The 26,443-nt window shown below is 56.8% G+C and overlaps 2 protein-coding genes across 2 annotated transcripts in view; one reads left to right on the top strand and one right to left on the bottom strand.

Moving 5' to 3' along the window:
- LOC141476216 (ATP-dependent 6-phosphofructokinase, muscle type-like) overlaps window positions 1-5,366 on the bottom strand; it is a 5,818-nt gene extending 452 nt beyond the window's left edge. The window contains exons 1-7 of the mRNA XM_074164831.1: window positions 5,193-5,366; window positions 4,480-4,553; window positions 4,275-4,352; window positions 3,479-3,668; window positions 2,023-2,188; window positions 686-730; window positions 474-582 (exon numbers count right to left, since the gene is read on the bottom strand). Coding sequence (XP_074020932.1) covers window positions 474-582; window positions 686-730; window positions 2,023-2,188; window positions 3,479-3,668; window positions 4,275-4,352; window positions 4,480-4,553; window positions 5,193-5,283 — 753 coding nt within the window. The 5' untranslated portion in view covers window positions 5,284-5,366. The remainder of the gene's footprint in view (window positions 1-473; window positions 583-685; window positions 731-2,022; window positions 2,189-3,478; window positions 3,669-4,274; window positions 4,353-4,479; window positions 4,554-5,192) is intronic.
- A 2,776-nt stretch (window positions 5,367-8,142) lies between these two features.
- SENP1 (SUMO specific peptidase 1) lies at window positions 8,143-25,619 on the top strand. The gene is made up of 19 exons (XM_074164955.1): window positions 8,143-8,165; window positions 8,212-8,334; window positions 8,536-8,604; window positions 8,664-8,811; window positions 10,201-10,273; window positions 10,409-10,568; window positions 12,211-12,370; window positions 12,680-12,783; window positions 12,860-13,107; window positions 13,888-13,942; window positions 14,256-14,294; window positions 14,421-14,505; window positions 15,442-15,594; window positions 15,828-15,959; window positions 16,528-16,731; window positions 17,642-17,721; window positions 23,753-23,837; window positions 24,660-24,755; window positions 25,406-25,619. Exons 1-19 carry the CDS (start codon window positions 8,143-8,145, stop codon window positions 25,466-25,468), a joined length of 2,100 nt encoding a protein of 699 aa, XP_074021056.1. The 3' UTR covers window positions 25,469-25,619.
- Window positions 25,620-26,443: the final 824 nt, after the last annotated feature.

Below are 26,443 nucleotides of genomic sequence, written 5' to 3'. Positions count from 1 at the left end.
GGGGGGAAGGGAAATGGGGGGGAAGGGAAATAGGGGGAAAAAAGGGAAATGGGGGGGGAAAGGAAATGGGGGGAGGAAAAGGGAAATGGGGGGGAAAAAGGGAAATAGGGGAGGAAAAGGGAAATGGGGGGAGGAAAAGGGAAATGGGGGGGAAAAAAGGGAAATGGGGGGGAAGGGAAATGGGGGGAGGAAAAGGGAAATGGGGGGAAAAGGGAGATGGGGGGAAAAATGGAAATGGGGGGAAGGGAAATGGGGGGGAAAGGGAAATGGGGGGAGGGAAAGGGAAATGGGGGGAGGAAAAGGGAAATGGGGGGAAAAGGGAAATGGGGGGAAAAATGGAAATGGGGGGGAAAGGGAAATGGGGGGAGGAAAAGGGAAAGGGGGGGGGGAAAAGGGAAATGGGGTGTGTGTGTGGATGACGATGGGTGACAACGGGAACGGGGACACGCGGCGCCCACCGGACCCCCTCCCACCTCCGTCAGGCGCCGGCAGAGATGGTCCTCCCAGTCATCCTCGGGGGGGGACTCGGGGATGAAGACCCAGTCGGCGCCGCAGGCCAGGGCGGTGATGAGCGCCAGGTAGCTGGAAACGGGGGGGGGGAAAAAAAGGCTATTTTAAGGGTTTTTCTTTATTTCCCCCCCCCCCCCCCATTTTCTCGCTGGGGGTGGTGGCAGCGGGGACGTACCCGCAGTGACGACCCATCACTTCCAGCACGAAGGTCCGCTGGTGGCTGCCGGGAGAACGGGAGTTTCACAGAATATTCTCGGTTGGAAGGAGACCTTTGAGATCATCGAGTCCAACCAACAACAAACAAACAAACAAACAAAAACCCCCCAAAAACCCAAAAAACCCCAAAACCAACCCAAAAAAAAAACCCCCAGAACACCAAAACCAAACCAACCCAAACACCCCCACACCCAAAGAGACGCAACCCAACCATCTCGGGCACCGGAGCGTGGCCTGAAGTGCCACCTCCACAAGTTCCTCAAATCCCTCCAGGAATGGCGACTCCCCCACATCGCCGGGCAGGCTGTTCCAGGGCAAAGTCCTTCTTCCCAAGATCCGATCTAAACCTCCCCTGCCCCAACTTCAGACCATTCCCTCTGCTCCTGTCGTTACTCCCTCGGGAATACACCAAGGTGTGTGGTCCACCAAGAGGCGAGAGTTACCCACCTCTCTACACCCTCCTTCCAGGGAGTTTAGTTGGAGAAGGGGAGATTTAGATCGGATATTGGGAAAAAGTTCTTTCCTCTGAAGGTGGTGGGACACTGGAACGGGTTGCCCAGGGAGGTGGTTGAGGCACCTTCCCTTGAGATATTCAAGGTGAAGCTCAACGAGGCCCTGGGCAACCTCGTCTAGTTGGGGGTGTCCCTGCTGACTGCGGGGGGGTCAGACTAGATTCATAGATCGGTCCGGGCCGGAAGGGACCTCCAAAGGTCATCTAGATGACCTTTGGAGGTCCCTTCCGGCCCGGATCGATCTATGAATCTATGAGTTGTAGAGGGCAATGAGGTCTCCCCTCAACCTCCTCTTCTCCAAAGAGTTCCCTCAGCCTCTCCTCCTATGACTTGTTCTCCAGACCCCTCACCAGCTTGGTGGCTCTCCTCTGGACACGCTCCGGCACCTCAATGTCCTTCTCGGAGCGAGGGGCCCAGAACTGAACAACAGCACTCGAGGTGACACCATCACTGCCCTACTCCTGCTGGCCACGCTGTTCCTGACACAGGCCAGGATGCCGTCCGTTGGCCACCTTGGCCACCTGGGCACACTGCTGGCTCACGTTCAGCCGGCTGGCCACCAACACCCCCAGGTCCTTTTCTGCCGGGCAGCTTTCCAGCCGCTCTTCCCCGAGCCTGTAGCATCCATGGGGTTGTTGTGACCGTTGGTTCACCCCCCCCACGGAGAAACGGAATGGAGGTCCCCTGTTGCGTGTGTCATGTCCGTGTGTCCCCACCACCACCACCACCACCACCACCAAAACCATCACTGGAGGACAGGGGGTTGGGGGGATGTCCCCGTCACCTCTGGGCCGTGGTGGTGATGGCGTCCACGATCTCCATGATGCGGTGCAGGGCCGAGTCGGTGCCGATGGTCATGTCGGTGCCGCAGAAGTCGTTGTCGATGGAACCCACCAGCCCCACGATGTTGAGGAAACTCGACTTCTTGGCCTCCTCCGCCGTGATCCCACCTGGCACGGGCAGCGACACCCCCCCCAACCTTTGCACAACGGGTGTCCGGGTGTGTGTCCCCCCCCCCCCCCCCAAAAAAAACCACCACCCCCCCCCAGAGGACAAACACCTGCACAAACCTACGGCTGGGGGGAGAAACACCCACTTCTTTTGGTGGACAAACCCCCTGGTTTTGGTACAACCTCCCCCCCGTCCCCCCCCCCCCCCCCGATTTTTGTCCACACCCCCTGGATTTTGGGACCAAACCCCCTCATTTTGGTAAATAACCCCTTAATTTTGGCACCAAACCCCCTCATTTTGATACCAAACCCCTTGATTTTGGTACAAACCCCCTCATTTTGGTAAAACCCCCCCTTCATTTTGGTACCAAACCCCCTCAGTTTGGTACAACCTCTCCCCCCCCCGATTTTTGTCCAGACCCCCTGGATTTTGGGACCAAACCCCCTCATTTTGGTAAAAAAAACCTTGATTTTGATACCAAACCCACTAATTTTGGTACCAAACTCCCTGATTTTGGGACAAACCCCTTGATTTTGGTACAACCCTCCCTCGATTATTGTACAAACCCCCTTGATTTTGATACCAAACCCCCCGATTTTGGTACCAAACCTCTTGATTTTGGTACAAAACTCCCTGATTTTGGTACAAACCCCCCAGATTTTGGTACCAAACCCCTCGATTTTGGTACCAACCCCCCTGATTTTGGTACCAAACCTCTTGATTTTGGTAGAAACCCATTGACTTTGAAACCAACCACCCTTCATTTTGGTACAAACCCCCTCATTTTGGTACCAAACCCCCTGATTTTGGTACAAACCCCCTCATTTTGGTACCAAACCCCCTGATTTTGGTACAAACCCCCTCATTTTGGTACCAAACCCCCTGATTTTGGTACAAACCCCCTCATTTTGGTACCAAACCCCTTGATTTTGGTACAAACCTCCTCATTTTGGTACAAGCCCCCTGGATTTTGGTACAAACCCCCCAGATTTTGGTACCAAACTCCCTGATTTTGGTACAAATGCCCCAGATTTTGGTACCAAACCCCTTGATTTTGGTACCAACCCCCCAGATTTTGGTACGAAACCCCTTGATTTTGGTACCAAACTCCCTGATTTTGGTACAAACCCCCTGGATTTTGGTACCAAACCTCCTCATTTTGGTACCAACCCCCCTTTTTCCACCCGCAGATGAAATCTGGAGGGGTCCTGGCTTGGGGTGGGGGGGTGGGGGGAACGACACACGATACGATGACACACACACCCGCCCCCCCCCCCTCAAACACGTACCCCCTTTGACCAGCTCGGCCAAGAGGCTGCTCCATTCAGCCCGGAAGGTGTCTGCCCCGGTGAGGCTGCCGTCGCCCCCGATGACGCAGAGGTTGGTGATGCCCCGTTTCACCAAATTCCGGGCGGCTTTGAGACGTCCCTCCCGCGTCCGAAAATCCTGGCACCGGGCGCTGCCGATGACGGTGCCCCCCTGTGGGACGCACACCCCCCCCCCCCACCACCACCGTCTTCACTGTGGGTGCTGGGTCACCCCCTCCCTCCCCCCCCCCAGCACCCCCATGTCCTTTCCATCCCTCCTTCCCCCCCCCCCAGCACCCCCATGTCCTTTCCATCCCTCCTTCCTCCCCCCGCCCCCAGCACCCCCATGTCCTTTCCATCCCTCCTTCCCCCCCCCCCAGCACCCCCATGTCCTTTCCATCCCTCCTTCCTCCCCCCCCCAACCCCAGCACCCCCATGTCCTTTCCATCCCTCCTTCCCCCCCCCCCCCACCCCAGCACCCCCATGTCCTTTCCATCCCTCCTTCCCCCCCCCCCCCCAGCACCCCTATGTCCTTTCCATCCCTCCTTCCCCCCCCCCCAGCACCCCCATGTCCTTTCCATCCCTCCTTCCCCCCCCCTCCCGCCCCCCCACTCCCAGCTCCAGTTTCGGGTTATTTTCAGGCTTGACCCCGGTGCCACGGCGTAGGGTTACACCATATTCTGTGGCCCCCGTCCCCCCCCCCGCCTCCTTCCCGTCCCCCCCTCCCACAACCCTGTCCATCGGTGCACCGAGTTGCCCGGTCTCAGCCAGCGCTCACCAGCTGCAGCATCATGGAGACGCTCTCCCAAGTGGCCTCCTTGATGTTGTCCCCACCGTCCACCAGCCCCTGGTAGCCCTGGGAGGTCGGAGGTGGGGGGGGGACGGACATGACACAATGTTGAAATGACCCCCCCGGCACCCCATTTATTTTTTTTTGGGGGGGGGGGACGATGACACACGACACACAAGGGGCTAACACCCACCTCGTGCACGAAGTAGACCTTGGCGCCGGTGTAGATGCCCACCCGCACCACGGCGCGGACGGCCGCGTTCATGCCTGGGGGGGGGGGGGGGCAAGAAAATGTCACCCCTAGGGTCACACACACACCCCCCCCCCTCCATGAGGACCCCCCCCACCACTGCCACCAGACACCCCCCCCCTCGGATCCGGCCCCGCAGCTGCCCGGGTTATTTTTGCCCCGTTGACATTTAGCCGCGGTGGCGCATGACACCGGGTGACAAACACAGTGAGGGAGGAGGGGGGGGGACACGGGGGGGGGGGGGGACACCCGAGCGGAGACACCCCCCCACCCCCCCCGCCCAACGGGGTATCCCCCATCCCTGGGGCCACCCGGGCAGAGGACAAGCTTTGGGTTGAATCCTTGCGGTTTTGGGCAACCCCAACGCTTCCCGCCGACCCTTTAACCCCCCCCCCCCCCCAAATTTTGGCGTGGGGCACCCAGACTGCCCCCCCCGGCACCCCAACACCCCCCCCGGGCTCTGTCACCCCATTGTCCCCCCAAGGTCACCCCCCAAAGCACAAGGTGGAGGAAACACAACCCCCTCAGGATCTGCCCCCCGAAGTCCCATTTTTGCCCGATTTCTCCCCAAAACGGGGCTCACCCCCCCCCCCCCGCAGCCACCGGTTCTGAGTTGGGGGGGGGGTGGGGTGGGGTGTCACGGGGGTGTCCCTTACCCTGGGCGTCCCCCCCGGAGGTGAGGACGGCGATGGCTTTGCCGATGCCCAGGCTCTCGGCGTGCAGGTGGCCCCGCGGCGGCTGCGCCATCTTTTTGGCTGGAAAAAGAGGAGAATTGGGCAAAAAGCCGGGGTGGGGAGGGCTCGAGGTGCCCCCGGTGTCACCGTCACCCGCCGACTGGCACCCGCCGCCCGCCCGCCCCTAAAATGGGGCCCGGGGTGGGGGGGGTGGGGGGGGGGGGAGGGAGGGAGGGACCCGCTGTCGAGGGCGGGGGGCACGGTCCTACTGGTGCCAGTCTGTGTCCCTCACTGGTTCCAGTCTGCCCTCCTTACTGGTGCCAGTCTGTTCTCCTTACTGGTGCCAGTCTGTTCTCCTCACTGGTTCCAGTCTGCCCTCCTTACTGGTTCCAGTCTGTTCTCCTCACTGGTGCCAGTCTGTATCCCTCACTGGTTCCAGTCTGCCCTCCTTACTGGTGCCAGTCTGTTCTCCTTACTGGTGCCAGTCTGTTCTCCTTACTGGTTCCCATCTATATTCCCTGCTGGTTCCAGTGGGGAACCAGTACCAGTTCTTTACTGGTACCAGTCTGTCCTTAGTGTTTCCAGGCTGTCCTCCTTACTGGTCCCAGTCTGTCCTCCTTGCTGCTTCCAGTCTGTATTCCTTACTGGTACTAGTTTGTATTCCTCACTGGTCCCAGTCTGTATTCCTTACTGGTACTAGTTTGTATTCCTCACTGGTCCCAGTCTGTATTCCCTGCTGGTCCCAGTCTGCCCCCCTCACTGGTCCCAGTCTGCCCTCCTCGATGATTCCAGTCTGTATTCCTTACAGGTCCCAGTCTGTATTCCTTACTGGTACTAGTTTGTATTCCTCACTGGTCCCAGTCTGTATTCCCTGCTGGTCCCAGTCTGCCCTCCTTGCTGCTTCCAGTCTGTATTCCTTACTGGTCCCAGTCTGTATTCCCTGCTGATCCCAGTCTGTATTCCCTGCTGGTCCCAGTCTGCCCTCCTTGCTGCTTCCAGTCTGTATTCCTTACTGGTCCCAGTCTGTATTCCCTGCTGATCCCAGTCTGTATTCCCTGCTGGTCCCAGTCTGCCCTCCTCACTGGTCCCAGTCTATCTTCCCTACTGGTCCCAGTCTGTATTCCCTGCTGGTCCCAGTTTGCCCCCCTCGCCGGTCCCCGTCTCCCCCCGCGGGGCTGACCTGGCGGGTGCCCCCCCCCGTGGGCGGGGGGGAGGAAGGTGAGGAAGAGGAGGAGGGCGGCCAGGGAGAGCGCGGCCGAGAGCAGCAGCCGGGAGGCCTCGGGGGAGAGCTCCGGGACGGCCACCATCCCCGCCACCGGCACCCGAGCCGCCGGAATGGGATCGGCTGGACCGGGATCAGCTGGATCGGGATCGGGTGGGATGGGCTATAACGGGATGGGCTATAACGGGATGGGCTATAATGGGATCACTGGAATGGGATCGGCTGGAACAGGATCTGCTCTATGGAATGGGATCAGCTGGAATGGGATCAGCTGGAACAGGGTCTGCTCTATGGAATGGGATCAGCTGGAATGGGATCAGCCACAACGGGATCGGATGGGATTGGCTGGAACAGGATCAGCTGGAACAGGATGAGCTGGAATGGGATCGCTGGAATGGGATTGGCTGGAACTGGATCAGCTGGAATGGGATCAACTGGAACAGGATCAGCTCTAATGGGACCAGCTGGAATGGGATCAGCTGGACCAGGATCGGCTGGACCGGGATCGGATGGGATGGGCTATAATGGGATCACTGGAATGGGATCGGCTGGAACAGGATCTGCTCTATGGAATGGGATCAGCTGGAATGGGATCAGCTAGAACAGGATCAGCTCTAATGGGATCGGCTGGAACAGGATGAGCTGGAACAGGATGAGCTGGAATGGTATTGGCTGGAATGGGATCAGCTGTAGCGGGATCGGCTGGAATGGGATCTCTGTAATGGGATTGGCTGGAACTGGATCAGCTGGAATGGGATGAGCTGGAATGGGATCAGCTGTAGGGATCGGCTGTAGGGATTGGCTGTAGTGGGATCGGCTGTGCGGGAATGCCCACAGGCACAAGCTGTGGTGGGATCGGCTGTAAAGGGATCAACCGGAATGGGATCAGCTGGCAACAGATCAGGTGTAGGGACCGGCTGTAGGGACCGGCTGTAGGGACCGGCTGCCCCATGGGGTGACGCTGCCCCATCGGGGACCACCACATGGACTGACACAGCCCCACAGCGTGAGCCCCTGTGGGGTGACACCACCCTGTGGGGTGACCCCCCTCCCCATAGGGGGACATACTATGGGGTGACAGTGCCCCGCAGCGTCCCCCGCTGCAGGGGGACACCCACTATAGGGTGATGCCCCTCCATAGGGTGATCCCACCCCCATAGGGGACACCCCATGGGGTGACAGCCCCACACAGGGGTCATCCCCCACACAGGGTGACACCCCCCCATAGGGCCATCCCCCCCGCATAGGGTGACACCCCATAGGGTGACACCCCCCCCCAGGGTGACCAACCCCCAAATAGGAGGACACCCCATAGGGTGACAACCCCACACAGGGGTCATCCCCCACACAGGGTGACACCCCCTCATAGCACCATCCCCCCCCATAGGGGACACCCCACGGGGTGACCCCCCCCCCCCATAGGGCCACTCCCCCCCACAGGGTGACACCCCACAGGCTGACACCCCCACCCCCCATAGTGTGATCCCCCCCCATGGGGGACACCCCACAGGGTGACACCCCACAGGCTGACACCCCCCCCATAGGGTGATCCCCCCCCATGGGGGACACCCCACAGGGTGACACCCCACAGGGTGGTCCCACCCCACAGGGTGACACCCCCCCCCCCCCCAAGGTACCGCCGTTCACCCGGGACGCCCCCGGAACCCTCCGCGCCGCCAGGGGGCGCCCTCCTCCCCCCGCACACTGCGCATGCGCCTCACCCCGCCCCCTTCCCCCCCCCCCCCTCCCCGCCGCCGCGCTCTCTCTCTCTCTCACACGCGCGCGCTCTTTCCTGGCGTCACTTCCGGCGTCGCCGCTTTCCGCTTCCGCCCGCCTCGTTGCCGGCAGCCGCCACCGAGCCCGGGAAAGGCGCGCGCTCTTCGCGGGACGCTTCCGCTTCCGGTAGGACGGGACGGGACGGGAGGGGAGCGGCGGTGGGGCTGGGCCTGGGCCTGGGCCTGGGCCTGTCTCCGTCCCCGCCGGGGCGCCGGTGCCGCCTCAGGGAGCCTCGGCCGGTCCCGCCGCCCCCGGTGCCGCCGCTGACCGGCGGGGCCTTGTCTTCCCCTGACCGCTTTCTTTTTTCTTGCTGTTTACGTTTTTTAGAGGGAAAACCGTCTCTACCCGCCGCTCTCCGAGCCGGCCCCGGCCCCGGCCCCCCCCCCCCCCCCCCCCCGCCTCCTCTCCCCGGGTACGGAGCCGGCTCCGCCGCTTCTCCTCCGCCGCCGCCACCGGGGGGGCCCTGACGGCGGCTCCGCTCCCTCCGATGCGGCCGCGGAGCCCATGAGGATGGAGGCCCGGGACGCGGCGCGGCCCAACCACGGCTCCGCCTTCAAGGCCTTTCCCGGCCCTCGGGACCCGCTCTGCCAGCCCGACGGCAAGGTGCGGTGCGAGACCCCCGGGGAAACGAGCTGCCCCCCGCCGCGGTCCGGGGGGGGGGGGGGGGGGGGGACGGGGACACGGGGGGCGTGGGGCTTCTCTCGGTCCCGTCTCCCCGTCCTGTGGGGAACGGGTGTCCCCGGGCAGGGTCTGTCTGTGCAGCGTCCCCCGGGCTCAGTGTGAAACCGGGCGGGTGGTTCCATAGAGTCACAGACTGGTTTGGGTGGGAAGGGACCCCAAAGCCCCCCCCAGTGCCACCCCCTGCCCTGGGCAGGGACACCTCCCACCAGACCAGGTTGCCCAAAGCCCCCTCCAACCTGGCCTTGAACCCCTCCAGGGATGGGGCAGCCACAGCTTCTCTGGGCAACCTGGGCCAGGCTCTCACCACCCCCAGCATAAAGATCTTCCTCCTTATATCCACTCCAACCCTCGGCCTACCATCCAGCAGGGACCAGAACTGCTCCCGGTGTCCCAGGGCTCCCCTCACAGCGCCACCGGGGCCGAGCCCGAGCTCCCAGCGCCCCCAAACCCTCACCCCATGGCTCCCCTCCTTGATCCAGAGTCCCCCCCCAGCTTTCCTGGAGCCCCTTTAGGGACTGGAAGGGGCTCCAAGGTCTCCCCGGAGCCTTCTCTTCTCCAGGCTGGACCCCCCCAACTCTCTCAGCCTGTCCTCCCAGCAGAGGGGCTCCAGCCCTCCCAGCATCTCCGGGGCCTCCTCTGGCCCCGCTCCAACAGCTCCGTGTCCTTGGGATGTTGGTGGCCCCAGAGCTGGAGGCAGCACTGGGGGGGTCTCCCCAGAGTGGAGCAGAAGGGCAGAATCCCCCCCCTCACCCTGCTGGCCACAGGGCTGTGGGTGCAGCCCAGGGGGCGGGGGGCTTTTTGGGGTTTGAGAGCCCCGTCTCGGTCGTGCCCAACAATTGTTGAGCTGCGAGAGCCCCCCCCTCGCACTGTGAGGTGTCGGATGTGCCCGTGGACGGTGAACCCCCCCCCCCGCCGTGGGTGCGCTTCGTTTACGGCTCTGCCAAATGCACGCCCGTCCCTTGACGCCGCCGTCGTGTCCCCAGGAGTCGGTGCAGCTGAGAAGCTGATAAATTTTTTGCTCTATAACAAAGCAAAAAGAGGATTTGGGGTTTTTCTCTCCTCCTTAAAACGGCCCCCGTTTCCCCGCAGAGCGGATTTTCCGAGGGGACAGGCGGGCGGCTGAGACTTCGGAATAACAGCCGGGCTGTTATTCCACAAATCGGCTTCAGCAATCGCTAATTGATAATGATGCGGCCTGGGAGGAGCCGGGACGCGTTATATCCCCACTGTATTTTTATTCCCCCCCTCCCCCCCCGGGATTGGCATTGAGCTGTGCTTTCTCCTAATAAACTCTGCCACCTTTTCCCACAGTTTTTGCCCAACAAGATCGGCGCTTTCGCTTGCCCCGCTGGAAATGCGTCCTGTGCTCTCAATTACAGCCCGGGTAAGATGGGTTTTTTTGACCTGGAATGTCCAAATTTTGGCTGTTTCCTCCCCCCCACCCACCAGCAGCCTGGGGAGGAAGATGCGGCTCTCTACCGACCGCTGCCGTGTTTTGGGTTTTTTATTTCCCCTGCAGAAATCCCCTGCCCCGAGAGCTACCGGGCGGCGGGGGAGCCTCGAGCCTTTGGCTCCAGCGCCAACGGGCAGTGGAGGGGCTTGGTCCCCCCTCTGGGCTCCGTCCCGCAGAAGCCCAGGCTGAGCCGAGGCTCTTACCTCGACGCTCGCAAAAACCCCAGGTACGTACAGCTCCCTTCCCCACGGAGCCCTCGGGGGGGGGGGGACGGGTTCGGGTGGGGATTTTCCCCCCAGAGTAAAATTTCAGGGTGGAAATAATCGGGTGGGGGCAAGGTTGGGTGAATCCGGAGGTGCCTTTTGCTGTTTGTCAACCTCCCGATGGCAAAGATGCTTCGTAAAGGGGGGTTTTGAGGGGGCAGAGGGTGGAAGCTGGGGGTGTAACGGGTCGGTTCGGAGCGTCTCGGGAGCGTTGGGATGAGAACGGGAACATCGTTACCCCGCTGGGAACCTAGAGGGGAAATAACACTTTGTTTTGTGATAAACCCCCCCCTGGTTCCTGCAGGAGCGGTTTTCCCAGCCGGTATAAACTCCTCTTGCTTCAGACCTTTCCAAACCGGGTCAAGGCTTTTATTTCTCCCAAAAATCCCCGCAGCGGGAAAAGGAATTTCAACAGGAATCACAGGAAAATTAATTTCAAGAGGAGAAATGCCCAATCGCCCCCTGTATTTATTTTTTTATGGGAAATTAGATGAGCCCGAGGGTGGGAGTGAGGGGGGAGAAGCCAGGGGAGGGAGGGCACCGGCTGCTGGCGATTAAAGAGACGTGCTGGGGCCGGGATCAGCCATTTTGTGGTGGGTGGATGGATGGAAGCGGGAGCTGGTGGAAAGGTCTGTCCGGGCCAGGGGTTTGCAGGCAGTGGCTCCTCAGCCTCGCAGTGCCACCTGGTGGCATCGGTTTGTCCACCCGGGCCTCGGGAATGGTCTCGGATCAAAGCCCGTGGAGAGCTGGGCTTCGGCTTTGAGGTGGTCTCACCTTTTTCTTTGAGGAACAAGACCTGGGAGTCCTGGTGGACACCAGGATGCCCATGAGCCAGCAACGTGGTGGCCAAGAAGGCCAATGGCATCCTGGGGGGCATCAGGAAGAGTGTGACCAGCAGGTGGAGGGAGGTCATCCTCCCCCTCTGCTCTGCTCTGGGGAGGCCCCAGCTGGAGCACTGGGACCAGTTCTGGGCTCCCCAGTGCCAGAAGGACAGGGAACTGCTGGAGAGGGCACAGCAAAGGGCTACAAAGATGCTGAGGGGCCTGGAGCATCTCTCTTAGGAGGAAAGGCTGAGGGACTTGGCGCTTTTGAGTCTGGAGAAGAGAAGACTGAGGGGGGATCTGATCAACGCCTAGAAATACTTAAAGGGGGGGGGTCAGGAGGATGGGGCCAGTCTTTTTCCAGTGGTGCCCAGTGACAGGACAAGAGGAAACGGGCACAAACTGGAACATAAGAAGTTCCACCTAAAGATGAGGAGGAACTTCTTCACTTTGAGGGTGGCAGAGCCCTGGGAGAGGCTGCCCAGAGAGGTGGTGGAGTCTCCTTCTCTGGAGACATTCCAAACCCCCCCTGGATGAATCCAACCGGGGGAGGACTAGATGAATCCAACCAGGGGGTTGGACTGGATGATCTCCAGAAGGTCCCTTCCAACCCCATAGAATTCTGGGGTTGATTCTGTGGTCCTTAAAACGCGAATATAATACTCATTTTTCATCACAATTGGACAACCTGGTTCTGGGCAGGGTTTGGGGATGGGGGAGAATGAGGGTACGGACTTAAAACGAGCGTGAAATGAAATAAAAGTGTTTCTTTCCCTCCTCGCAGCGGGACGTCCAACAGTTTTGTGGGGAAATCCAACCACCATTGCCACGCCTCCGCTTTTCCCATCAAACCGGCTCAGAGCCCTTCCTGGAGCGGGCCCTGTCGCCGCAGCCTTCTTAGCCCCAAGAAAACTCCCCGGCGCTTCATCAGCACGGCCGAAGAGGTAAAGAAAAAGGCCAGGAGACCATTGGGTGGGTGGTTATTTCCGAGGAGATCCCTTCGGAGCATCGGGAAGAGCTTGAGGAGGCTCCGACCGACCCGTCTCCCTCTGGATTCGCTCCTTCTCCCAGGAAGGAGCTGGTCTCGGCTCTGCTCGTGGTTGGTCTTGTCAAGGCTGATTGTTGAACCCGTCAAAACCCCCTGGATGTGTTTATACCCTCAAAATCTCCCACTTCCACGTGTCTCTGCTCCCTCTTCGCGGTGTCTTTGCTGAAATGGGGGTGGTTCCACGTAACCGGTTGTTTCCCCGCAGACCGTTCGAGAGGAAGAGCGGGAGATCTACAGGCAGTTGCTTCAGATGGTCACGGGGAAACAGTTTTCCACCTCCAAGCCCTCTTCGCTCTTCCCTTTCCACCTGTGAGTATGAGAAACGCTCTACCCCGGCCCCAGCCCCGCACGTATCCCCTGGGAATTTACTCTCCGTCCTTCCTAGCTCCAGGTGTTCAAATTCCAGCAAAACCCTTGTGAAAGAAGCTCCCAGGGAGAACTCGAAGCTCTTTGAAGCTCACGGCCTGACACCAGCCGGCTCGGCCGCTGGCGTCCTCCCAGCTCCCGAGCAGCCCTCGCACAAACCCTCGCTCTACTCCCCCCCGACTTATCCCTCCAGTATCTTCCAGTCCGGTAACTCCACAGCCCAGCATCAGCAAGAAAATCTACCAGCATCAAACGCGCAGTCTGAAGGTAAATATCCCCAACCAAACCCAAAGAAACCCAACCCCAGGAGACCCCCTGACCCAAACACCAAGAAAACCACCAACCCAATCCCCGAAGAACCCCCGGACCCAAACACCAAGAAAACCACCAACCCAATCCCCGAAGAACCCCCGGACCCAAACACCAAGAAAACCACCAACCCAATCCCCGAAGAACCCCCGGACCCAAACACCAAGAAAACCACCAACCCAATCCCCGAAGAACCCCCGGACCCAAACACCAAGAAAACCACCAACCCAATCCCCGAAGAACCCCCCGACCCAACCCTGATAAACCCCCTACCCAAACCCCCAAAAAAACCCCAGAAAACCCTCGACCCCAAGAACCCCCTGACCCAAAGAACCGCCAGAAAACCCTCGACCCCAAGAACCCCCCGACCCAAAGAACCCCCAGAAAACCCCCGACCCCAAGAACCCCCTGACCCAAAGAACCCCCAGAAAACCCCCGACCCAAAGAACCCCCAGAAAACCCCCGACCCAAAGAACCCCCAGAAAACCCCTGACCCAAAGAACCCCCAGAAAACCCCTGACCCAAAGAACCCCCAGAAAACCCCCGACCCCAAGAACCCCCCGACCCAAAGAACCCCCAGAAAACCCCCAACGAAACCCAAAACCTGGCGATCCATTTAAATGCGTGTGGCAAACCCACTTTTTCCCAGTCCCCCCTGTATCCAGACTCCCGTGGCTGTCGGGGAAATGGGCACTAATTGGGAGGGTAACGATGTTCCGTAAACTTTACTCTCTTTAGGGTCAGACTCTGTCATTTTGCTCAAGGTGAAGGATTCCAGAACCCCAGCACCAAGGTAAGAGGCTGTAAAACGGTTCCTGGAGGGAAGGGGGTGAGTTATATTCGTTTTTTTAATTCCGTGGAGGGGCGAAAACGCGGAGTAAAAGGTGACCAGTGGCTTTCTGGGTGTCTCCTGAAGAGAAACCAGTTTGCTGTGGTCGCAGGAACTGGGATGTGATTTACCAAACCTCTTTCTTGACACCCGGCTGCAAATCGCTGGCGGATCTCTCTGCAGCTCTTCTGGCAACCGGGATGTCCTCGGATAATACTTAAATATTACTTTTCCGGCAATTTTTTCTAACCTATCCCTTCTTCCCCCCCCTTTACAGCCTCCCGTTCTTCCAGGCGGAACTATGGATCAAGGAACTGTGAGTACATTTTCTGCTCCGCTTTTTCTGTCGTGAGCGTCCGCTTGTAGAAAGAAAACGCTGATTTTTTGATTTTTTTTTTTAATTTTATTTTATTTTTTTTTTCACCCAAACTCGGCTTTTCAGGACCAGCGTCTACGATTCGCGAGCTCGGGAGAGGTGGCGGCAGATCGAAGAGCAGAAGGCGCTGGCCTTACAGCTGCAAAGCCAGGTAAGGGAGAGAGCGGCTACTGAGAGTCCAACGTAGGGCTACAAAGATGCTGAGGGGCCTGGAGCATCTCTCTTAGGAGGAAAGGCTGAGGGACTTGGGGCTTTTGAGTCTGGAGAGGAGAAGACTGAGGGGGGATCTGATCAACGCCTAGAAATACTTAAAGTGGGGGGGGGGTCAGGAGGATGGGGCCAGTCTTTTTCCAGTGTTTCCCAGTGACAGGACAAGAGGAAATGGGCACAAACTGGGACATAAGAAGTTGGGACATAAGAAGTTCCACCTAAAGATGAGGAGGAACTTCTTCACTTTGAGGGTGGCAGAGCCCTGGGAGAGGCTGCCCAGAGAGGTGGTGGGGTCTCCTTCTCTGGAGACATTCCAAACCCCCCCTGGATGAATCCAACCTGCTCTGGGTGGGACCTGCTCTGGCCAGGGGGGTTGGACTGGATGATCTCCAGAGGTCCCTTCCAACCCCATAGCATTCTGTGAAAGGCTGAGAGAGCTGGGACTCTTCAGCCTGGAGACGTGAGGGCTGAGGGGAGACCTTACTAACACTTCCAAGTATCTAAAGGGTGGGTTGAAGGAGGATGGAGCCGGACTCTTTTCAGTGGTTCCCAGTGACAGGATGAGGGGCAACGGGCACAAGCTGGGATGTAGGAAGTTCCATTCAAGTACGAGAAGGAACTTCTTTCTGGTGAGGGTGGCAGAGCTCTGGAAGAGGCTGCCCAGGGAGGTGGTGGAGTCCCCTTCTCTGGAGATCTTCGGCCTGGATGCCGTCCTGAGTGATGTGCTCTGGGCAACCCTGCTTCAGCAGGGGAGTTGGACTGGATGATTCCTTCCAACTTTGACAATTCCGTGACAATCCGTGACGGTTGTCCCTCCTCGTGAGCCCCGAGGAGGTGATTCCTTGGACCCCACCTAATCCCAGGGTCTCTCCTCCAGCGGCTGCAGGAGCAGGAACACTCGGTGCAGGACCTGGTGGATTTAAACCTCCGCGTTCCCCTGGAGAAGGAGATCCCCGTCACGGTGGTGCCGGAAGAGAAGGAGGACGCCAAATCAGCTGACGGCGAAGAGGAGTTCCCCGAAATCACCGAGGTAAATCTGCTGGGATCTGGTGGACACAAATGGACGCTTTTGGGCCTAAAAGCTCTAAATCTGGGTGCGATTGTCCAAGTTCTCTGTGTAGAAACCGTCCCCTTTTACCGTGTGCGTTTTGCAGTGGGTTTATGCTTTGAGGAGCAAAGAATAAACTGGGTTTGAGCCCGGCCTTTGTGATGGGACCAGTGGGAACTTTCCCCTTTCCCGTTCTCTCCATGTCCTCCCTGCAGGAGATGGAAAAGGAAATAAAGAACGTGTTTCGAGGTGGGAACCAGGATGAGGTCCTCAGCGAAGCTTTTCGGTTAACGATCACTCGGAAAGACATTCAGACCCTCAATAACCTCAACTGGCTCAACGACGAGGTGAGGACCCTAATTTGGGCTGGAAAAATGTTGTTCTTCAGCAACTTAAGTAGATTAAAGTGAAGAAACGCGTCTTGCTTTCTCAGAAAGTCCGAGTGAGTAGATGTGGGCTGTGCTTCGTGCTCTAGGGCAGGTAATCTGTGGAGAAACTGGGCTTTTGAAGGAATAGTCATACTGGGAGGAGTGGGACTGACCGTGGGCATGATCTGGGGGGGAAAAATTAAAAATAGAAGTCTGCATTCTTAAATCTTTCTGGATTTTTGAAGGTTTTTCTGGATTTTTTGGAAGGTTTTCGAGCTGTTGTGAATCCCCCCCGGGGGGCAGGTGGAGGGAAACCACCTCCCCAAGTTCTCCCCAAGTTCTCCCCAAGTTCTCCCCAAGTTCTCCCCAAGTTCTCCCCAAGTTCTCCCCAAGTTCTCCCCAAGTTCTCCCCAAGTTCTCCCCAAGTTCTCCCCAAGTTCTCCCCAAGTTCTCCCCAAGTTCTCCCCAAGTTTCCTCTCCCTCATGGAGAAGCATCAACGCTCTGACATATCCTGGGTGCGCTTTTTTTTTTTTTTCCCTTTCCCAGATAATTAATTTCTACATGAATTTGCTGATGGAGCGGAGCAAAGAGAAGGGCTTGCCGGCGGTTCACGCCTTCAATACTTTCTTCTTCACCAAATTAAAAACTGCGGGGTACCAAGCCGTGAAACGGTGGACTAAAAAAGTGGATATTTTCTCCGTGGATCTCCTCTTGGTGCCTATTCATCTGGGAGTGCACTGGTGCCTGGCCGTGAGTGCTTTTATTCGCGGTAGAGGCTCCTATAAACCCTCCTGGATAAAGCTAAAACAGTCTGGCTTTTGAGTTGATGCATTTTTTTCAGGCGTTTGGAGGGGGCAAAATCAGTGTTTGGGGGTAAATTCCAAGTTAATGAGTGAGTGAAAAAAAAAAAAAAAAAGTGGGGTTTTTTGGTGTGTTTCTAGTCCTTAAAATAAAAAAGACACCTGTAAAGGTCATGTTAGGGCAGGTTATTCTCCGGAGAAGGATCTCCTTTCCGCTTTCCCACAAATTCACCTTTCAGATGTTGCCACGGGATGGTTTCGGGGAGATTCCGGCGACAGATACCGCAGGTTTCTCTGCCTCCTGCCCCCGATTCCTCCCGTCCCTTCTCTTGGCTGCGGCACCAGATGGTGTGTGGCTTCTGAGCCTGCGTCAACCTCCTGCGGCTCAAACCCCCTCGGAGGGCTGGGAAGGTGCCCGAAAAGGTGGCACTCACACTGGTGTGGGGTGGAAATGGGGCAGGGACACACACACACACACACACACCCCCCGCCCAAAACCACCTGGGGCTCCCAAAAGCCACCTGGAGCCCCCCCCCGTCCCCAGAAGCCACCTTTGGGGGGGGGCTCGTGTCTCAAACTGCTCAGTTCCACGCACGTCAGGTGGAGCGAAGCCTCCGTAAACCGATCTGTGCGGCTCTAACGATAAAGATAACAGAGCGCTCTTGTGTTTTACCCGATTTAAAGGTTTCTGTGGTTAAAGAAGCAAGGCAGTTGGGGGAGGGGGGGGCTGTTCTGAGGGTGGTAGAAGCCCCCTGAAATGATCTAAAGTGGTTTCTTCCCGTGGCCTGGCAGAGGGATGAGCTTCCCCCCCGCCACCCGCCGTGTTGTGCGGTGTTTAATTAATCTCTCTTTTTGTGTAGGTTGTTGACTTCAGGAAAAAAACCATCACGTATTACGACTCCATGGGGGGCATCAACAGCGAAGCCTGCAGGATACTGTTGTGAGTAACGCTCCGCTTGTCCCCCCTTTAAAAATCCAACCGGTTTCTCCTCTCCCTCTGGAAGCCACAGCCCTTCTGTGGGGACAGCCCCATTCGGGGTCCCGAGAGGAGGATTTGGAGGAACATCCCAGTTTTCCCCGCTTCGTCTTCCCAGAAGATCCCTCGGTTGGGGCTGGCTCCTTGGGTATAGACAGGCTCCAGACCCGTTCTTTTAAGGACATCAGGCTTTACCGGCCTTTACAGAGTCGTCCTGGGCATCGTTTTGGGGAGGAAAACGGCATCTTTGACCCCTGAGGGTCCTTTGGGTCCTGCAGGAGCTTGAAGAAATGACATCTCCTGGCCCCTTCCTCCTGGTGGGAGCTTCTCCCTGTGGCTCAGGAGCTCGGCTCTTTCTTCCAAGAGGGAGATTCTGGAGAGCCCGATGGGTGCGGGAGTCTCTTTTGCATCAGGATAAAGGTTGGCACGGGTCTATTCCCTACGGAATTCCAGCAGGGCCTTACAGGTCGGGCTTCCAAACCAGAACTGGGGGGAGAACGTTGTTCTTCTGGGTTCAAACCACAGAGGGGAGACCTCAGTTTCCCTACCCTGAGCCGTTCTCTGGGAGCTGGGTGTCTGCTCCGGGCTCCAAGCTGCTTCCGTAGCAAATCCAAAGCTCTTTTCCGGTATTTGGAAGCCGCTCCTGGACGGAGCTTGATGAAAAATGAGCTACTTTCTGGGCAGGGCTGAAAAAAGCCCCTCTTTTGGAAGGTCCTTTGTCGCTCAGGGGCGTCAGGCTGGATACAAAGGAGATTACGGAGCGATTTACGGAACGCGGTCGCTCCCAGGTCGACCCGGGGTCGAACGTCGCTTCTGTTTCTTGTCTCAGCTTCGCTCTTGACGCTGATTTTTTTTTTTTTTTTTGGGAATGTGCTGCCGGGTTGCGTGGCGCGGGGCTGAGCGTGTCAGCGGAGGTGTCACTCATTCGGGCGAGGAATGTGAAGGAGGAGACAGACAGACAGACAGCGGATAAATGCCATTTCCAGTCCGTTTAGCACCTTCGTTTTCCAGTCCAGGTGTTTCGCAGCCTGCATGCGGCAGGTTCGTTAAAAAACCAGTAAAAATAGCTCTTTTCCCTTTTCCGCGCCATTCTGTGCTGCTGGCCTAAAGGGAGGAAAGGGAAAGGAGAAGGATAAAATCTCTGGATCTCCCGGCTTCGCGTGTGGTTTCTCCCTTTGTGTCTGAGAGCGGAGCCCACCAGCCCTGGGGCAGGGATGCTCTGGGTGAAACCCCCTTCCTTTCACAGAATCACATGGGGTTGGAAGGGACCTCTGGAGATCATCCAGTCCAACCCCCCGGCCAGAGCAGGTCCCACCCAGAGCAGGTTGGATTCATCCAGGGGTGGGTTTGGAATGACTCCAGAGAAGGAGACCCCACCACCTCTCTGGGCAGCCTCTCCCAGGGCTCTGCCACCCTCAAAGTGAAGAAGTTCCTCCTCGTGTTTAGGTGGAACTTCTTATGTCCCAGTTTGTGCCCGTTTCCTCTTCTTCTGTCACTGGGCACCACTGGAAGAAGACTGGCCCCATCCTCCTGACCCCCCCCCTTTAAGTATTTCTAGGCGTTGATCAGATCCCCCCTCAGTCTTCTCTTCTCCAGACTCAAAAGCCCCAAGTCCCTCAGCCTTTCCTCCTAAGAGAGATGCTCCAGGCCCCTCAGCATCTTTGTAGCCCTTTGCTGTGCCTTCTCCAGCAGTTCCCTGTCCTTCTGGCACTGGGGAGCCCAGAACTGGTCCCAGTGCTCCAGCTGGGGCCTCCCCAGGGCAGAGCAGAGGGGGAGGATGACCTCCCTCCACCTGCTGGTCACACTCTTCCTGATGCCCCCCAGGATGCCATTGGCCTTCTTGGCCACCACGTTGCTGGCTCATGGGCATCCTGGTGTCCACCGTGGACCCCAATTCAACCCCAATTTCTTTGATTCAAAGGTGGCGGGGGGGGGGGAAGGCAGGGACTTGGGGTGAAACAAAGCAACTGGGAGGTGAGAGGGGGGTACCCAGGACCTCTGGGATGAGGGAGCAGGTCCCCAAAGTGGGTGACGAGAGAGCACCAGAGGACAGCCGTGATTTCAGGTCTCGTTTGCCCTGGAGGTAATTGTTTTCCCTCTGTTTCCTTTTAGGAGGCTTTTAAATGGTTGAAGGCAGTGGGAGGATCACACCGGGAAGAAGGGACGGAGGTTCCTATTCATGGTTAGTGACCCTTTCGTGCTTTCAATCTTTAGAGCTTCCTAAAAGGCGGTGAGCGGAGGGAAACTGAGGCCCGGGGAAGGTAACTGGTCAAGTACAAGGGCCACTGGCCGGGCTTCGGGGTGAGCAGGGACCACGGATGTCGGTGGTTTGGTGGCCACCGGCAGGTTTCAGCATCTGGGCTTTCACACAACTTGAGGGCGAGACCTGGGGAGGATTTTTGAGAAATCCTCTTGTTTCTCTGATTTTTGAGACCCTTTTTCTCTGGTGGCTTTTGAGGCCCTTTTTCTCTGATGTTTAAAACCCTGTCTCTATTTTTTTGGGGGGGGTTTCTCCATGGGAAACCCAATGCTCGGTACCTCAGCTCTTCTTGAAGGGTCTTTTTTTTTTTTTTTGGCCTGGACGTAACTAATTTTAACAGGTTGGTTTGAAAACTGGATTTTAGTGGACTGAGGCTGGAGGAAAAGCTTGGGGGATGGAACACGAAGCGACTCACGCCCGAGAAATCTTTTTATCTCCTTCTTGAAATGCTTACCTTTCGGTGCCCTTTACTTTCGGGGCTTTCAGACCTCTGACAGGGGGCTCTGGAGTTGGTTTCGAGAGTTTCCCCGAGGCACCAGGTGTGGGGTTTTCGTTTCTCCGTGTGTGTTTAAGCGAAAGGCAAAAATCCGTTTTGGGGTTTAGGGGAGCGAGGTTAAAACCCTGCGGTGCCTTGAAGGGTTTCGGGCATGTCGGGTTTCCATCCGCCGGGTAATTTGCGTTTAACGATTCCCTCTCGGGCTTTTTACTCCTTGAGGGGGGAAAAAAAAGTTGAACCTTGACAAAGTTAAGCCGTGAAGTTCTGCCTCCTCAAATTGTGATTTTAAGTTAATTTAAAGCATTTTCTTTCCAGTCCCCTCCTAAAAGGTGGGTCGGGCCGTTGCCTTGGCTGGTGGTGTAATTTTTACACGACGTCTCTAATGTTTGCCGATCTCTGGGCTTTTAGGAAACCACAGAGGGGGACGGTCCCAGTTAACACAACCTCCTGTAGCGGGTTATTTCCTCGCTTTTCTAGAAAACAACTCAAAATCTCCCAGCTCCCGTCCAGCCATTGGCTTGTGGTCATTGAAGATAAAACCGAGACGAATAATAAAACCAAACCACCCGATGGGTTTAATCACCGAAGCGATTTAGTCTTCCCTGGTTTCTCCCTCCTCCACTGCTCTTGGATCCTCTCCCCAGTCCCAGGTCCTCACGGGGACGTCGCTGGAGGCTTCGTCCGCCCCCCCGGTTCCTCCTGTGCTGCCTCCCGTTATTTATCTCCACGGCTTCACTCCCCATCTCCCACGCGCGGAAGAGAGCGAGCCCAGGGCTCTTATTTGAGCTGTGGATCCAAGCGGGTTCTGCAGTAAGCAGGAATCGCTCGGATATTTATTTTTAATTTTTTATTTTTTTTATTAAATTGCAATTAAAATGAGGCTCTTTAATTAATTAAACGTTTTCCCCACGCTTGTGGCGGGGGACCGTCTGCTCCCTCCCACCGCCTCCCCCTTCTTTTGAACCCGTCGCGAGGAGTTTTCTTCTCCGTCCGTTTGGATTTATTTTTGGAGATGGGTTATGGAGGCTCCTCGTGCTCCGTGAAAGGGTTTTCTTCTTCTTTTTTTTTTTTTTTTTTTTTCTGAGATTTACCCCCCGCTGACCTTCTCTTCTCCAAACTGCAGCCAAGCAGAGCTTCCCCAGAGCAATTAGTACGGCCACTGGCAGCCGGCGGGAACTGGGCTGGGGGGAACTGGGCTGGGACTGGTGTGTCTGGCTAATGAAAGCTGATAGAAAAGGCTTGTCAGGACCTGATCTGCCCTTGGGGAGGGAGGGGGGGGGGGCTGCCAGGAGGGAACACCCCCCCACCCCCCCCCCCCGGCCTTCTCGACGCTTCTACCTCCAGAAAACCCCATTTCTGGCTATTTTTCTAGAGGTAGGATCGCTAGGAAGGGGCTGGTTTCACGTTCGGAGGCGGCAGGGTCATTTTGCTGCCGCTTTGCTCAACGTCCCCCCGGGTGTTTCGGGGACATTTCAGCCCAGGAAGAGCGTTTCTTGGAGTAATTCTTTGCAGTGACGATGGAGAAAATCCCCTGACGGGGCACCGGGGGCGGCAAGTTCCCCCCCACTAAATTATCTCTGCGGGTGGCGTCGCTCCCTTCTCCCGGCGCGTCTCGGCGTTTACTGACGGCAAGGTGTGATTTTTAGCCAAGCCTTTGTGGATCAGATTTCCTGAAGATGGGCACGTCTCCCCGCGTTGGCGGCCAAACCCTCCTCCCCGTCCGCGCGCCAGGCGCTCTCCTGACCCCTCCGTTCCAGCCAGCGGCCTCTAATCCCTTGTTTTTCCTTTCCAAACTGCTCTGCTCGTGGCCACCGCAAGCGAAGAAGGCTCCTCGGGCTCTTTGGAGAAGATGTCAAAGGTGGAGATGGTTTCTGTAGATCTTCCCCATCCTTTCGGTCCCCGGGATGAGCCGAAGGTGTCCGTGGAGTTGAATGTCACTTGATGATGCCATCACCCAACAGAGAGGGGGCTTCTTCAGGGCCGTTACGAGTGTCTTGGGCCCGTCTCCTTATCTCCTTGGGCTCCCTGGGGTCCACCTTTAGGTCCGTGTCCTCCCTGAGCTCCCTTTTCTGTCCTTCCCAGTGGAGGGAATGGTTTGAGGTCTTCGTATCCGCAAAGGAAAGCGCGTGGCTGTGCTTTGGGCATGGTCTTGGGAGAGTTTCAAAGCTTTTTCAAGGAGACGGGGGGGGGGGGGGGGGAAAACCCCACCGCTTTCCTGTTCTCCCAGTAGGACAATCGAGGCCAAACTGGTGGAAGCCTCTTTGGGTGGAGGAGATGGGCCGGTACCTGGGAGCTTTCCATGTTCTCAGCTTCTCGGGGCTGGGATGGGGCTGGCTCTGGGGCTCTTCTCCCTCTGCTTGAAGGGTGTTTGACGTCCCACCCCCACCACGGCTGGGTCCTTCTCCCTCTTGTGTTCCCCGTTTGACTCCATCCCTGTGAAAACATCTCGGAGAGGACTTGGGGGGGCTATTCCCGGCGCTGTTTCTCCTCCGGGCCCAAGCCTTGGATCTTACTGGAGAAAATCAGGGCCACCTTCCCCAATTTGCCTCTCCTCAAAAGCCATCTTTTTTCCTGCTGTGGGAAGAGACCGGAACAAGAGGGAAAGGGAAACCTTGGGAGAGGAGCTCCAGGAGAACATCTCCCGGCGCTTGAACCCCCCCCGGCTTGGAGAGGAGCTTCCTGGTGGTGGGGTTTTGACGCTTTACACACAGGACAGGGATCCAGAGCTGCTGGGACGCCGTTACGGTGGTGCCAAATTAATTCCCATCTACTTTTATCCCCAATAAGATCCTCCAAAGAGGAGCGGAACCCCTTCGGAGACGGGGTTCAGCTCCTGGAGCTGGTCGAAGCGGCCCCCCTGGCTGCGGAGCTTTTCTCGGCCGTCGGTCGCTCTCCTATGAATTAAATTTGTTCTCGCCGGTTTATTTGTGGTTTCGACTCTCCGCTTGGCAGGTACTTTTTCTTGGATGAGGTTTTTTTTTTCGGTCCCTTTTGGTCCTTCTTTGGCCCGTCTCAAAGCCCGCGTCTATAGAGCCCTTTTAAAAATGGCCAATATTGCGAGGAAAATATTGAACTTCCATATATATATATATATTTTTTTTTTTTTTTCGCATTAATTCCGCAAACACGGCAGAGGACGTCTGGGGTAAATGGACATGGAGTTTACTGGCTGGTTTCCCCCCCCCCCCGCCCCCCCTTTCTCTCCTCTAAGCAAGCTCTCTTTGTTTTATTCCTCCCAGGCAATACTTAAAACAGGAAAGTCTGGACAAGAAGAGGAAAGAGTTTGACACTAACGGCTGGTCCTTGCTGAGCAAGAAGAGTCAGGTGGGTTTGGGCAACCGGAGATTTGGTTTCTCTGGGTCCTTGCTGGGTCCTGGCACCTTTTCTGGCCTGTTTTCCCCCATGGATGTGTTCCAGGGGGTTGAATAAATCTCGGATCATCCCCCATCCAGACCTACCCGGAGGTTTTCCTGAGCTTGGGGGTGCCCCCTCGATTCCTGCTGCTCCCACCCTCTTGTCTCGTGGTCGCCCGTCCCTGCAGACCTGCCTCGTTAGGACTCATTTGAGGGGGGGTCCCCCGATTTGAGGGGATCCCCTGGTTTGAGAGAGGCTCCTTGTTTGAGAGAGGGGACCCCCTGATTTGGGAAGGGTCCCCGGTTTGAAGGAGGTCTCTCGTTTGAGGGGATCCCTGGTTTGAGGGAGGCTCCTTGTTTAAAGGGGGTTCCCGGTTTGAGGGGGGGGTCCCTCATTTGAGGGGGTCCCCAGTTTGAGGGGTGGTCCCTCATTTGAGGAGGTCCCTCATTTGGGGGGGGGTTTCTGGTTTGGGAGGGGTCCTCAGTTTGAGGGAGGCTCCTTGTTTAAAGGGGGTTCCCGGTTTGAGGGGGGATCCCTCGTTTGAGAGGATCCCTGGTTTGGGGAGGGGTCCCTCATTTGAGGAGGTCCCCAGTTCGGGAGGGGTCTTCAGTTTGCGGGAGGCTCCTTCTTTAGAGGGGGTCCCCGGTTTGGGGGGAGGTCCCTCGTTTGAGATGGGTCCATAGTTTGAGGGAGATCCCTCTTTGAGAGGGGTCCCTGGTTTGGAGCTCCCCTGGCTCCCGGGGAAATGACACTTTGGTTTCGTGTCCTCTTTTTTTTTTTATTTCCTCGAAGGAAATCCCGCAGCAGATGAACGGCAGCGACTGCGGGATGTTCGCCTGCAAATACGCCGACTGCATCACCAAAGACAAACCCATCAACTTCACCCAGGTAAAACCCACCCCGGCCTCGGGGACAAGACACGGCCGTTTTGGGGGGGACATATTCTGATTTTTCCCCACCCCCCCAGTGCCTTTTGCCTCCTTGATGGGTTTAAAAATGCCCCCGCTGCGGGTGGCGACCCTCCTTGGAGCAGAGCTGGCACAAAGCACTGCCACGGTTCTTTACACCGTACGAAATTGTCCCTCTAAGGCCACCCTCAGGCTTTTGGTCGTCCTCGAATCCACGGGGCACGTCACCCACGCACCCGGGGGACGCTCATAAATGGGACCCGCTCCCCCTGGGGATGAAAATGGGGCGTCGGAGCCCGAATCCCAGGGAATTTCAGTGTTATTTAACACTGCCAGCCTCCTGGGGACATCCACGGGAATATTTAACTTCTAATTATTAGGGAATATCATCAGAGTTGTATATTATTCCTTAGTTTTCGGTCGGGATTTCATTTTCAATGATGAAAAAGCCAGGTTTTCCCCAAGAAAAAGCCAGGTTTTCCCCAAGAAAAAGCCAGGTTTTCCCCAAGAAAAAGCCAGGTTTTCCCCAAGAAAAAGGCACCGCCTAAAAACCCGCCCCCGGGAGAGCAGTGAGAGATGCTGATCTACGTTTCCTTTCTCTTTTTCTCTCTTTTCTACCCCAAAAATAAGCAACACATGCCCTATTTCCGCAAGCGAATGGCCTGGGAAATCCTCCACCGCAAGCTGTTATGATGCCCTTGCGCCGGAAAAAGCCGCTTTTTTTTTGTTTGTTTGTTTATTTTTCTCACGCCGTTGTCTCAGAAGTGCCCAAATTTGCCCCGAACTGTCCTGGGGCGTCGCTCAAAGACCCAGCGACCGAACTCTTTATCCTATTTTTGATATTAAAAAAAAAAAAAAAACAAAAAAAAACCCCCACAAAACCAAACCCCCGCCGTTCACGGACCAACGCGCAATAGAAATGTTCAGAAGCACACTTGCCTTTTTTTTTTTTTCCTCCCCCTTTTTTTTGTGTGTGTTTTTTTTTTTTTTTTTTTTTAAAATTTCTCTTTCCAGACCTATTTGTACCAGCGATTTTCAGGTGCTGAGATTTTAGGGGACGGCACTCGAGGAATTTTGAAAATTTTTTAAATTTTTGCTCTTTTTGGGGTTGTTTTCTCGGCTCTCGCTGCCGGCTTTGAGCCGACGGCGTGATTTTTTTTTTTTTTTTTTTTGGAGGGGGGAAAAGCTGGATTTCAGGGGAAGGGGAAGGCACTTAGAAGGCTCTGGGGGCTCTGGGTCGAGGGAGGGGCCGGAAACCAATTTTGGGGGTGGAGGAAGGTTTTTAGGTCCCCTCTACGCCTGGATTATCCTCCCCTCTGTCCTCAAACCCAGCGTTTTTCTCTTTTTACCCTAATCCTAAGATTTTTCCAGCCCGGCTGAGGCTTTGGGAGAGGAGGTCGGGCGTCCCTCGAGGGTGACAGGAGCCACCGAAAGTCCCTTTTTTATTAAATCCCGCTTTTTCCTTCCCGGGAATTGCTCTCCCGGTTCTTCACCATCAATTGTTTACAAAAATTCAGGTACAAAACTGTAGATTAAGAGCCCGGGCACCCTCGGAATTATTTTGTATATATTTTCCAAACCTTTTTCCCCAGCGACAAAAAAAGAACAAAATCCACGGCTACGGTGGCTTTTAGGGGGTGGGTTGTTTGGGTTTTGGGGTTTGTTTTT

Source organism: Numenius arquata, chromosome 29 (genome assembly GCF_964106895.1).
Source record: "Numenius arquata chromosome 29, bNumArq3.hap1.1, whole genome shotgun sequence".
Classification (NCBI taxonomy): Eukaryota; Metazoa; Chordata; class Aves; order Charadriiformes; family Scolopacidae; genus Numenius; species Numenius arquata.
The sequence above is the reverse complement of the archived record's forward strand: the minus strand, read 5'-3'. Positions and strand labels throughout refer to the sequence as shown.

Excerpts from the sequence above, each read along its gene's own strand:
- SENP1 (XM_074164955.1), top strand. The coding sequence starts at position 8,143 with ATGCGCCTCACCCCGCCCCCTTC. Across the intron at positions 12,371-12,679 it reads TCATCAGCACGGCCGAAGAG|ACCGTTCGAGAGGAAGAGCG; the intron begins GTAAAGAAAAAG and ends GTTTCCCCGCAG. Across the intron at positions 13,108-13,887 it reads ATCAAACGCGCAGTCTGAAG|GGTCAGACTCTGTCATTTTG; the intron begins GTAAATATCCCC and ends TACTCTCTTTAG.